The 13,883-nt window shown below is 37.4% G+C and overlaps 2 protein-coding genes across 2 annotated transcripts in view; one reads left to right on the forward strand and one right to left on the reverse strand.

Annotated features, from left to right (window-relative positions):
• The window catches only part of LOC133611964 (transcription factor Maf-like), a 180,383-nt gene extending 171,380 nt beyond the window's left edge, over positions 1-9,003 (forward strand). The window contains exon 3 of the mRNA XM_061969169.1: positions 8,538-9,003. The gene's annotated coding sequence lies outside the window, so the exon portion shown is untranslated. The remainder of the gene's footprint in view (positions 1-8,537) is intronic.
• Positions 9,004-9,674: 671 nt separating this feature from the next.
• Positions 9,675-13,883, reverse strand: part of wwox (WW domain containing oxidoreductase) — a 606,531-nt gene continuing 602,322 nt past the window's right edge. The window contains exon 9 of the mRNA XM_061969167.1: positions 9,675-9,910. Coding sequence (XP_061825151.1) covers positions 9,719-9,910 — 192 coding nt within the window. The 3' untranslated portion in view covers positions 9,675-9,718. The remainder of the gene's footprint in view (positions 9,911-13,883) is intronic.

Genomic DNA, 13,883 nt, shown 5'->3' on the forward strand with positions numbered 1-13,883 from the left:
GCAAAATGTCAACAACATGCAAAATGTAAACAATTATATGCAAAATGTAAACAATAACATGCAAAATGTAAACAACACACAAAATGTAAACAATAACATGCTAAATTTAAACAATAACATGCAAAATGTCAACAGCGCGCAAAATGTAAACAATAACATGCTAAGTTTAAACAATAACATGCAAAATGTCGACAACACGCAAAATGTAAACAATAACATACAAAATGTCAACAATAACATGCAAAATTTAAACAATAATATGAAAAATGTCAACAACACGCAAAATGTAAAACAATAACATGCTAAATTTAAACAATAACCTGCAAAATGTCAACAATAACATGGTCAATTTATACAATAACATGCAAAATGTCAACAACGCGCAAAATGTAAACAATAACATGCTAAATTTAAACAACAATATGCTAAATGTCAGCAATAATATGCTAAATGTAAACAACACCTAAAATGTAAACAATAACATGCTAAATTTAAACAATAACATGCAAAATGTCAACAATGCGCACAATGTAAACAATAACATGCTAAATTTAAACAATAACATGCAAAATGTCAACAATGCGCAAAATGTAAACAATAAGACGCTAAATTTAAACAATAACATGCAAAATGTCAACAATAACATGCCAAATGTAAACAACACGCAAAATGTAAACAATAACATGCTAAATTTAAACAATAACATGCAAAATGTCAGCAATAACTTGCTAAATTTAAACAATAAAATGCAAAATGTCAACAACGTGCAAAATGTAAACAACGTGCAAAATGTAAACAATAACATGCTAAATTTAAACAATAACATGCAAAATGTCAGCAATAACTTGCTAAATTTAAACAATAAAATGCAAAATGTCAACAACGTGCAAAATGTAAACAACGTGCAAAATGTAAACAATAACATGCTAAATTTAAACAATAACATGCAAAATGTCAGCAATAATATGCTAAATTTAAACAATAAAATGCAAAATGTCAACAATAACATGTTAAATTTAAACAATAACATGCAAAATGTCAACAACGTGCAAAATGTAAACAATAACATGCTAAATTTAAACAATATCATGCAAAATGTCAGCAATAACATGCTAAATTTAAACAATAAAATGCAAAATGTCAACAATAACATGGTACATTTAAACAATAACATGCAAAATGTCAACAACGTGCAAAATGTAAACAATAACATGCTAAATTTAAAAAATAACATGCAAAATGTCAGCAATAATATGCTAAATTAAAACAATAAAATGCAAAATGTCAACAATAACATGCTAAATGTAAACAATAACATGCAAAATGTAAACAACACCTAAAATGTAAACAATAACATGCTAAATTTAAACAATAACATGCAAAATGTCAACAACGCGCAAAATGTAAACAATAACATGCTACATTTAAACAATAACATGCAAAATGTCAACAATAACAAAATGTAAACAATAACATGCTAAATTTAAACAATAACATGCAAAATGTCAACAACGCGCAAAATGTAAACAATAACATGCTAAATTTAAACAATAACATGCAAAATGTCAACAATAACATGCAAAATGTAAACAACACCTAAAATGTAAACAATAACAAGCTAAATTTAAACAATAACATGCAAAATGTCAACAACGCGCAAAATGTAAACAATAACATGCTACATTTAAACAATAACATGCAAAATGTCAACAATGACATTCAAAATATAAACAGTGTGCAAAATGTAAACAATAACATGCTAAATTTAAACAATAACATGCAAAATGTCAACAACACGCAAAATGTAAACAATAACATGCTAAATTTAAACAATAACATGCAAAATGTCAACAGCGCGCAAAATGTAAACAATAACATGCTATATTTAAACAATAACATGCAAAATGTCAACAACGACATTCAAACTATAAACAGCATGCAAAATGTAAACAATAACATGCAAAATGTCGACAGCACGCAAAATGTAAACAATAACATGCTAAATTTAAACAATAACATGTAAAATGTAAACAATAACATGCTAAATTTAAACAATAACATGCAAAATGTAAACAATAACATGGTCAATTTAAACAATAACATGCAAAATGTAAACAATAACATTCCAAATGTAAACAACACCTAAAATGTAAACAATAACATGCAAAATGTAAACAACACCTAAAATGTAAACAATAACATGCAAAATGTCAACAACGCGCAAAATGTAAACAATAACATGCTACATTTAAACAATGACATGCAAAATGTCAACAACAACATGCAAAATGTAAACAATAACATGCAAAATGTAAACAACACGCAAAATGTAAATAATAACATGCTAAATTTAAACAATAACATGCAAAATGTCAGCAATAAGATGCTAAATTTAAACAATAAAATGCAAAATGTCAACAATAACATGGTAAATTTAAACAATAACATGCAAAATGTCAACAACACGCAAAATGTAAACAATAACATACTAAATTTAAACAATAACATGCAAAATGTCGACAACACGCAAAATGTAAACAATAACATGCTAAATTTAAACAATAACATGCAAAATGTCAACAACGTGCAAAATGTCAACAATAACATGCTAAATTTAAACAATAACATGCAAAATGTCAACAATAACATGCAAAATAGAAACAACACCTAAAATGTAAACAATAACATGCAAAATGTCAACAACGTGCAAAATGTAAACAATAACATGCTACATTTAAACAATAACATGTAAAATGTCAACAATAACATGCACAATGTAAACTATAACATGCAAAATGTAAACAACACGCAAAATGTAAACAATAACATGCTAAATTAAAACAATAACATGCAAAATGTCAGCAATAACATGCTAAATTTAAACAATAAAATGCAAAATGTCAACAATAACATGGTACATTTAAACAATAACATGCAAAATGTCAACAACGTGCAAAATGTAAAACAATAACATGCTAAATTTAAACAATAATATGCAAAATGTCGACAACACGCAAAATGTAAACAATAACATGCTAAATTTAAACAATAACATGCAAAATGTCAACAACGTGCAAAATGTCAACAATAACATGCTAAATTTAAACAATAACATGCAAAATGTCAACAATAACATGCAAAATGTAAACAATAACATGCAAAATGTAAACAACACCTAAAATGTAAACAATAACATGCAAAATGTCAACAACGCGCAAAATGTAAACAACAACATGCTACATTTAAACAATAACATGCAAAATGTTAACAATAACATGCAAAATGTCAACAATAACATGCAAAATGTAAACAACACGCAAAATGTAAACAATAACATGCTAAATTTAAACAAAAAATGCAAAATGTCAACAATAACATGCACAATGTAAACAATAACATGCAAAATGTCAACAATGCGCAAAATGTAAACAATAACATGCTAAATTTAAACAATAATATGAAAAATGTCGACAACGCGCAAAATGTAAACAATAACATACAAAATGTCAACAATAACATGCAAAATGTAAACAACACCTAAAATGTAAACAATAACATGCAAAATGTCAACAATGCGCAAAATGTAAACAATAACATGCTACATTCAAACAATAACATGCAAAATGTCAACAATAACATGCAAAATGTCAACAATAACATGCAAAATGTAAACAACACCTAAAATGTAAACAATAACATGCTAAATTTAAACAATGACATGCAAAATGTCAGCAATAACATGCTAAATTTAAACAATAAAATGCAAAATGTCAACAATAACATGGTACATTTAAACAATAACATGCAAAATGTCAACAACGTGCAAAATGTAAACAATAACATGCTAAATTTAAACAATAACACGCAAAATGTCAGCAATAACATGCTAAATTTAAACAATAATATGCAAAATGTCAATAATAACATGCAAAATGTCAACAATAACATGCTAAATTTAAACAATAACATGCAAAATGTCAACAATGCATACATACGTACTACATCAACATCAACATGGTCCTAGTACAGGGGTGGGCAATTCATTTTTACCGGGGGGCCACATGAGCAACCCGAGCACTGCTGGAGGGCCACATCGACAATATTTCAATTAAATTTTGCTCAATATTATTTTTGATATACCGTAGGATAAATAATAATAATAGGTATTATTATTAATAATAATAATAATAATAATAATAATTATTATTATTATTATAATAATTTCATTTAACCTAACTTAACTTTATACAAAAGCAGATTGCTTTTGATGGTTTTATTTTTAACACTGTCTTACACTACACTTCATGATGTATAATACAATGCAAAAATGTCAATTTCTGTCACTTTACCCTGCATCCTCTTTAAAAGTCCAACATTTTTCCCCGTCAGATTTGGACAACCATCTGTTGTCACACCTGCCAGCTTGTCACATTTCAGTCCTAACATGTCCAAACACGCATTTACCTATGTGAACAAGTCATTACCTGTGGTTGTCTCTTTAATTGACTGCATGGCTGCCAGCTCCTCCGTGATCCCACGTAAGAAGATGAGCAGCTGGGCGGTGTCACGTACATCGCAGCTCTCATCCAAAGCCAGCGGAAAAACAGTCAAAGTCGGCCGTTCCGTTCTTCAGCTGAAGCTCCGAGTTTACAGCGATGGTCTCAACCCGCCTCGTTACAGTGCGTCGGGAGAGTGACACATTCTCAAATGCGCCCCTTAATAAACTCTCCGTCAGAAAACGCCTTACTTTTTCTGGCAATTTTGTGAGAAATGACGAAACTTGACGGCTGCATCTCTGGGGGTGTAAAATTTGGCAAAAAGTCCTTGTTGGGTTTGCAGTTTTACCATCAACCCATCAGCCTCCCTTGCGTGCGCTTCATCAGACAGATTCCGGTATTTTTCCTCGTGCTTCGTCGTGTAGTGGCGATTCAAATTAGATTCTTTTGTGTACCACACGGTTTTACCTTTAATTTCTGTAAAGAAATACAAACCCCGTTTCCATATGAGTTGGGAAATTGTGTTAGATGTAAATATAAACGGAATACAATGATTTGCAAATCATTTTCAACCCATATTCAGTTGAATATGCTACAAAGACAACATATTTGATGGACTGATACAAAGTAGAAAAGTGTTCTGTGGTCTGACGAGTCCACATTTCAAATTGTTTTTGGAAACTGTGGATGTCGTGCAAAGTTGAAAAGCCAGCATCTGTGATGGTATGGGGGTGCATTAGTGCTCAAGACATGGGTAACTTACACATCTGTGAATGCACCATTAATGCTGAAAGGTACATACAGGTTTTGGAGCAACATATGCTGCCATCTAAGCGCCGTATTTTTCATGGACGCCCCTGCTTATTTCAGCAAGACAATGCCAAGCCACGTGTTACATCAACCTGGCTTCATAGTAAAAGAGTGCGGGTACTTTCCTGGCCCGCCTGCAGTCCAGACTTGTCTCCCATCGAAAATGTGTGGCGCATTATGAAGCGTCAAATACGACTGTTGAACGACTGAAGCTCCACATAAAACAAGAACGGGAAAGAATTCCACTTTCAAAGCTTCAACAATTAGTTTCCGCAGTTGCCAATCGTTTATTGAGTGTTGTTAAAAGAAAAGGTGATGTAACACAGTGGTGAACATGCCCTTTCCCAACTACTTTGGCACGTGTTGCAGCCATGAAATTCTAAGTTAATTATTATTTGTAAAAAAAAAAATAAAGTTTGAACATCATTTGAATATGGGTTGAAAAGGATTTGCAAATCATTGTATTCCGTTTATATTTACATCTAACACAATTTCCCAACTCATATGGAAACGGGGTTTGTACACATACTTGCCAACCTTGAGACCTCCGATTTCGGGAGGTGGGGGCGGGGGCGTGGTCGGGGGTGGGGCGGGGGGCGTGGTTAAGATATATATATATATATATATATATATATATATATATATATATATATATATATGTCTTAATAAGGTTATCCAAAAAATAGTGCTCGATACCGTAGTAGAGCGCAATATATGTATGTGTGGGAAAAAAAAATCACAAGACTATTTCATCTCTACAGGCCTGTTTCATGAGGGGGGGGGTTCCCTCAATCATCAGGAGATTTTAATGAGAGCATTCACATACCATGGATTATATAGGGCACAGAGTGGGTGGGTACAGGCTGGTGTAGGGGCGTGGTGATTGGCTCATGTGTTACCTAGGAGGTGTTTCCGTCTGTGGCGGCATGCTGTTACAATTTCGCTGCGCTTGTTGAGAGATGACAGGTCTGGACGGTAAATAATAAACAGTTTTTCTTTCAAGCATAGGTTGCATCTTTTATTACCACTATTGTAAGGTGTGCTGGATGCAATAATTTGCCATGTTATTGAATATTCAACATTATTGTCTTTGAGGTCCCAAATGTGTTTGCTGAGTTCTGTGGTATTCCGCAGGTTTTGGTTCCTGAAAGAAGCCTTGTGATTGTTCCATCTGGTTTTGAACTCTCCTTCAGTTAATCCTACATATGTGTCGGATGTGTTAATGTCCTTGCGTGTTACCTTAGATTGGTAGACAACTGATGCTTGTAAGCACCCCCCGTTGAGAGGTCAATCAGGTTTCTTTCGACAGTTGCAACCTTTGTTGGTTTTGGAGTCGCTCTGTCCGGGGGTCGACGGCTCATTTGCAATTGTTTTGTTGTGGTTTGAGATGATTTGTCGTATATTGTTCATACAGCTGTAGCTCAATTTAATGTTGTTCTTGTTGAATACTTTTCTTAGGGTGTTGTCTTTGGGAAAGTGTTTGTCAATCAGATTGAGGAATTTGTGTCCAATGTTAGTTGAGACGTTTTTGCTGTATGGGGGGTTGTACCAGATGATGTCGTTTCGTTTTCTGTTCTTTTTCGGTTGGTTTCCTGGCGTGGGTTCATAGGTGTTATTGAATATTCAATAACATGGCAAATTCTTGCATCCAGCACACCTTACAATAGTGGTAATAAAAGATGCAACCTATGCTTGAAAGAAAAACTGTTTATTATTTACCGTCCAGACCTGTCATCCCTCAACAAGCGCAGCAAAATTGTAACAGCATGCCGCCACAGACGGAAACACCTCCTAGGTAACACATGAGCCAATCACCACGCCCCTACACCAGCCTGTACCCACCCACTCTGTGCCCTATATAATCCATGGTATGTGAATGCTCCCATTAAAATCTCCTGATGATTGAGGTGAACCCCCCCCCCCCTCATGAAACAGGCCTGTAGAGATGAAATAGTCTTGTGATTTTTTTTCCCACACATACATATATATAGATATATATATAGATATATATATATATATATATATATATATATATATATATATATATATAAGAAATACTTGACTTTCAGTGAATTCTAGCTATATATATATATATATATATATATATATATATATATATATATATATATATATATATATATACACAAATAAAATAAATACTTGAATTTCAGTGTTCATGTATTTACACATATACACAAACATAACACTCATCTACTCATTGTTGAGTTAAGGGTTGAATTGTCCATCCTTGTTCTATTTTCTGTCACTATTTCAGAACACACACACATTATACAAATATACATTATAAAATCAATAAGAAAACAGGAGCTCTAATTTGGGAGTCTGAATTAGGATCAGAAGTTCCTATATAAACATTGCGCACTCACGTCGCCTTTTTGTATTGATTACTGCAGCTGTGCACTGGATTCATTCACAAATACAAACTACAACTCACAAACACTTTAGAGTTAGGCTCCACCATCAGAATGTGTACTTAAACTTATAAAGATCACATGGGTATTATTCAGTGAGTTGATTCACCAAAACTAACCTGTTATACAGGAGGAAAAAGCACACAGGACGTTTCAATTGCTCACAGACTGGTCGCGCTCATCAGAATGACAAGACACTTCCGGTCTGCAGGTGATAGCATTCAATTGGGAAGAAACGCCATACTGCCCCCTACTGACCAATGTGAATACCGATACATGTGTAATGACAGCTCCAAAAACGAATTCAAACCACGAAATAAAATAAATAAATCAACACAAAAAGGAGTTTTTTGGGAGGAAATTTGTCCCGGGAGGTTTTCGGGAGAGGCGCCGAATTTCGGGAGTCTCCCGGAAAATCCGGGAGGGTTGGCAAGTATGTTTGTACATCAAAATGTTTGCTCAGAAGAGTCCAGTTGGACGTGTTTTTATGAATCCTTCTCATTTCCAGCAGTAATAGCATGTTTAGTCAGTGTGTGTGAAAGAACGTTGATAAGACACCTGCACTGATACTTTATCTCCTTCTGTGTACAACCTGCTCTTTTCCCTCCTGAATGATATTATTATATAAGACTGTCATGTTTGAATACCATTATTATATAAAATTGTTTTAAATGTAACTATAACACTTCATGATGAAGAAGGACAGACACACAAAAAACAAACAAATCATGCAAACTTCTTGTCAACTTTTTTATTCTGCTGAGAAGTTGTGACTAAGTTGTCTCTGGTCTGTCCACAGATGTCCTTCTGGAACCTTCCAGCAGACTGCCACTAAGCACAACGTCTCCCAGCAGCACCAGACTCAAAGATCCAAACTTCACCAGGGCAGGAAACTAGAACCCAGGACTCCTCAGAACGTGTTTGCTATTCCCAACCCGATACCTCCAATCTAGTTTATTAATATTTACAGTGATTCATTTAGAAAAGTGGAAAAGAAAGAAGAAAAAAAAAGTGACGTCCCTTTAGCACAAATCAGGATGTTGTAAATATTGTACAGACATTATTTCAAGTGTAATTATCGCGGATTTATGTATCGAACCAATAGTGTCACATGATCATTATTTAGCCCCGCCCCCTAGGAAAAGAAGTATTTTAGAGCCACACTAAATCAGTCATTTTAATGAGTGAATAATAAAGTTTTTATTGGGAAAAAGTTGCTCATAATATTACAACTATATACTCAAAAAAATACAACTTTTATTTCTTTTTTGTCATGGTCCAGAACTTTTGTAAAAAAAAAAAAAAAAAAAAAAAAAAAAAAAAGGTCTTAACTATTAGTAATATTAAGATGAGTAAATCCAATGTTTTTGTTGTAATATTACAAAAAAAATACAATTAGAGTAAATGTCTTTTTTAGTTGTATTTTATGTTCAATTTTGTTGTAATATGTGAAAAAAAAAAAAGCCATTTTATGTAAAACTACAATAGATTTTATTGAATATCATGTTGTTTTTTTTTGGAGACATTTCAGAGGATTAAAAAGATAAAATTTTAGGTGATCAAGTACCAGAAAGTCCTAATATACTTCCCCATGAAACTCATTTAATTATTGTAAAAATACTGTAATATTACCATCATTTTCTTTTTTTTTTTACACAATATTACAACTTTATTCTTGTAAATTGGGACTTTTTTTTTTTTTTTTTTGCTATTATCAGCCTTTTTTCCACGTCGTTAGTGTTATTTAGTGTGGCCCTAATGTCCTATATTTACTAGAAAACCCACGCAATGAGACGCATCAGGACCTGGCGTTTTATTTTGAAGGGGACATTTTTTTTTTTTTTTAAAGGATTTGGGAAGCAGAAAAAAAGGAAGCCAAGTGTGAACTTTTCCTCCTCCCGGGGTCGACTTCTTGTCTACCGTCTAGTACGGCTCAACTTCCTGTCCACCCGCCTGGACAAGCCACGCCCTCTCCGGGGCTCAGAGGGCCTGGACCCCCGCCGAGCTCTGCGACACCAGGCGCTCGCTGGACTCCCACAAGCTGGCGGCGGCGGCGAGGTCCTGCGCCTGGAAGGAAGGGACGCAGCGGAAGCAGTTGTTGAAGTACATGCCGCCCACGCCCTCCAGCTCCGGGGCCACGGCGCAGTAGACGGTGGTGGCGGCGGCTTGTTGCTGCGGACAACACAAAACGAGATGGAGGACATTGGGAGACTTGTGGACAAATATTTCTTTACATATATTTATTTATATCTACTGGATGTCTGTGGGACCACGAGAAGAACAACTGGCAGCGACGCCACCACTACCACGCTTTTGTGTACATAGCTCACAACTGGCAGTGATGCCAACACTACCACACTTTCGTGTACTTAGCTCACAACTGACAGTGACGCCAACACTACCATGCTTCTGTGTACAACGCTAACAACCGGCAGCGACGCCACCACTACCATGCTTTTGTGTACATAGCTAACAACTGGCAGCGACGCTACCACTACCATTATTTTGTGTAAATAGCTCACAACTGGCAGCAACACCAACACGACCATGCTTTTGTGTACATAGCTAACAACTGGCAGCAACACCAACACGACCATGCTTTTGTGTACATAGCTAACAACTGGCAGCGACGCTACCACTACCATTATTTTGTATAAATAGCTCAAAACTGGCAGCGACGCCACCACTACCCCACTTCTGTGTACATAGCTAACAACCGGCAGCGACGCCACCACTACCATGCTTTTGTGTACATAGCTAACAACTGGCAACGACGCTACCACTACTATTCTTTTGTGTAAATAGCTCACAAATGGCAGCGACGCCAACACTACCATGCTTTTGTGTACATAGCTAACAACTGGCAGCGACGCTACCACTACCACTATTTTGTATAAATAGCTTACAACTGGCAGAGACGCCACCACTACCATGCTTTTGTGTACATAGCTCAAAACTGGCAGCGACGCCACCACTACCCCACTTCTGTGTACATAGCTAACAACCGGCAGCGACGCCACCACTACCATGCTTTTGTGTACATAGCTAACAACTGGCAGCGACGCCACCACTACCACGCTTTTGTGTACATAGCTAACAACTGGCAGCGACGCCACCACTACCATGCTTTTGTGTACATAGCTCAAAACTGGCAGCGACGCCACCACTACCCCACTTCTGTGTACATAGCTAACAACCGGCAGCGACGCCACCACTACCATGCTTTTGTGTACATAGCTAACAACTGGCAACGACGCTACCACTACTATTCTTTTGTGTAAATAGCTCACAAATGGCAGCGACGCCACCACTACCCCGCTTCTGTGTACATAGCTAGCAACTGGCAGCGACGCTACCACTACCATTATTTTGTATAAATAGCTCACAACTGGCAGCGACGCCACCACTACCCCGCTTCTGTGTACATAGCTAACAACTGGCAGTGACGCTACCACTACCATGCTTTTGTGTACATAGCTAACAACTGGCAGCGACGCTACCACTACCATTATTTTGTATAAATAGCTCACAACTGGCAGCGACGCCACCACTACCCCGCTTCTGTGTACATAGCGAACAACTGGCAGCGACGCTACCACTACCATTATTTTGTATAAATAGCTCACAACTGGCAGCGACGCAACCACTACCATTTTTTTGTGTAAATAGCTCACAACTGGCAGCGACGCCAACACTACCATTATTTTGTATAAATAGCTCACAACTAGCAGCGACGCCACCACTACCCTGCTTCTGTGTACATAGCTAACAACTGACAGTGACGCTACCACTACCATTATTTTGTATAAATAGCTCACAACTGGCAGCGACACCACCACTACCCCGCTTCTGTGTACATAGCGAACAACTGGCAGCGACGCTACCACTACCATTATTTTGTATAAATAGCTCACAACTGGCAGCGACGCAACCACTACCATTTTTTTGTGTAAATAGCTCACAACTGGCAGCGACGCCAACACTACCATTATTTTGTATAAATAGCTTACAACTGGTAGAGACGCCACCACTACCACTATTTTGTATAAATAGCTTACAACTGGCAGTGACGCCACCACTACCATGCTTTTGTGTACATAGCTAACAACTGGCAGCGACGCTACCACTACCATTATTTTGTGTAAATAGCTCACAACTGGCAGCGACGCTACCACTACCATTATTTTGTATAAATAGCTCACAACTGGCAGCGACGCCACCACTACCACGCTTCTGTGTACATAGCTAACAACTTGGCAGCGACGCCAACACTACCATGCTTTTGTGTACATAGCTAACAACTGGCAGCAACGCTACCACTACCATTCTTTTGCGCAAATCGCTCACAACTGGCAGCGACGCCAACACTACCACACTTTTGTGTACACAGCTAACTGGCAGCGACGCCACCACCACCACGCTTTTGTGTACATAGCTCAAAACTGGCAGCGACGCCAACACCACACGTTGATGTACAGTACATAGCTATAAATAGGTTTATTTTTCATGTCTTGGCGTTGGCCCGGGTTGTAGGACTCACACACACACACACACACACACACACACACACACACACACACACACACACACACACACACACACACACACACACACACACACACACACACACACACACACACACACACACACACACAGTCAGTAAGTCTTTCAAACAAAGAGGGGACTTGCATCAAAACACAACTTTTCGAACACAACTCTCGAGTCCGTAATTAGCGAGAATCTTCACGCCGCCGCCGCCGGACGGGCGAGTTTAGCGTCATTTTGGCAAAGGGGAAGTGGACTAAAAGGGAAGTGGAATAAAAGACGTCAGGCGGAATTACACACGCCAGATCGGACGCTCTAAAGTCTTTTCATGTGACGGAAAGGAAAAAAAGAAGGGGGAATCTGCTCATGACAGGGAGAGTTTAGTCATGTGACCACACACACACACACACACACACACACACACACACACACACACACACACACACACACACACACACACACACACACACACACACACAGAGATGGAAGGAGCAGCTGCGCAGAAGGCGCCACCAAAGATGCAGATCCGTGTTTGCCATCAAGGAGGCAGGAAGTGAAGGTGGATGAAAGAGGAAGTGGCGTGCGTGGGCCGGCCAGATAACGAGGCGTCACATGTCGGGCCTATCAAAGGCGGGACAAAATGCCAAAGCGCCGTGTCATGTGACGCGGTGGCGCCGCCTTCAAACGCTCGCCAGACTTCCAGCTTGGAGTCAAACGCCGCTAATAAAAGTTTGAGATCGGGGGAGAAAGAAAAAAAAAAAAAGTTCCACTTTCTTGCTGATTTTCTTCTGCAGCAAACATGATGACATCATCTTCTAACAAACATGATGACATCATCTTCTAACTGGAGGATGACATCATGTTCTAACAAACATGATGACATCATCTTCTAACAAACATGATGACATCATCTTCTAACAAACATGATGACATCATCTTCTAACAAACATGATGACATCATCTTCTAACAAACATGATGACATCATCTTCTAACAAACATGATGACATCATCTTCTAACAAACATGATGACATCATCTTCTAACAAACATGATGACATCATCTTCTAACAAACATGATGACATCATCTTCTAACTGGAGGATGAAGGTCACGCTAAGGTCGTCCTGATGGGAAGAATCTTCTCTTCACACTTGACCTTCTTTCCAAACTTGACCTTCTCTTCACTCTTTACCTTCTCTTCATGCTTGACCTTCTCTCCACACTTGACCTTCTCTCCACACTTGACCTTCTCTTCACTCTTGACCTTCTCTTCACACTTGACCTTCTCTTCACACTTGACCTTCTCTTCACATTTGACCTTCTTTTCACACATGACCTTTTCTTCACACTTGACCTTCTTTCCACGCTTGACCTTCTCTTCACACTTGACCTTCTCTTCACACTTGAACTTCTCTTCACACTTGACCTTCTCGTCACACTTGACCTTCTCTTCACACTTGACCTTCTCTTCACACTTGACCTTCTCTTCACACTTGACCTTCTCTTCACTCTTTACCTTCTCTCCACACTTGACCTTCTCTTCACACTTGACCTTCTCTTCACTCTTTACCTTCCATTCACACTTGACCTTCTCTTCACTC

Source organism: Nerophis lumbriciformis, linkage group LG08 (genome assembly GCF_033978685.3).
Source record: "Nerophis lumbriciformis linkage group LG08, RoL_Nlum_v2.1, whole genome shotgun sequence".
Taxonomy (NCBI): Eukaryota; Metazoa; Chordata; class Actinopteri; order Syngnathiformes; family Syngnathidae; genus Nerophis; species Nerophis lumbriciformis.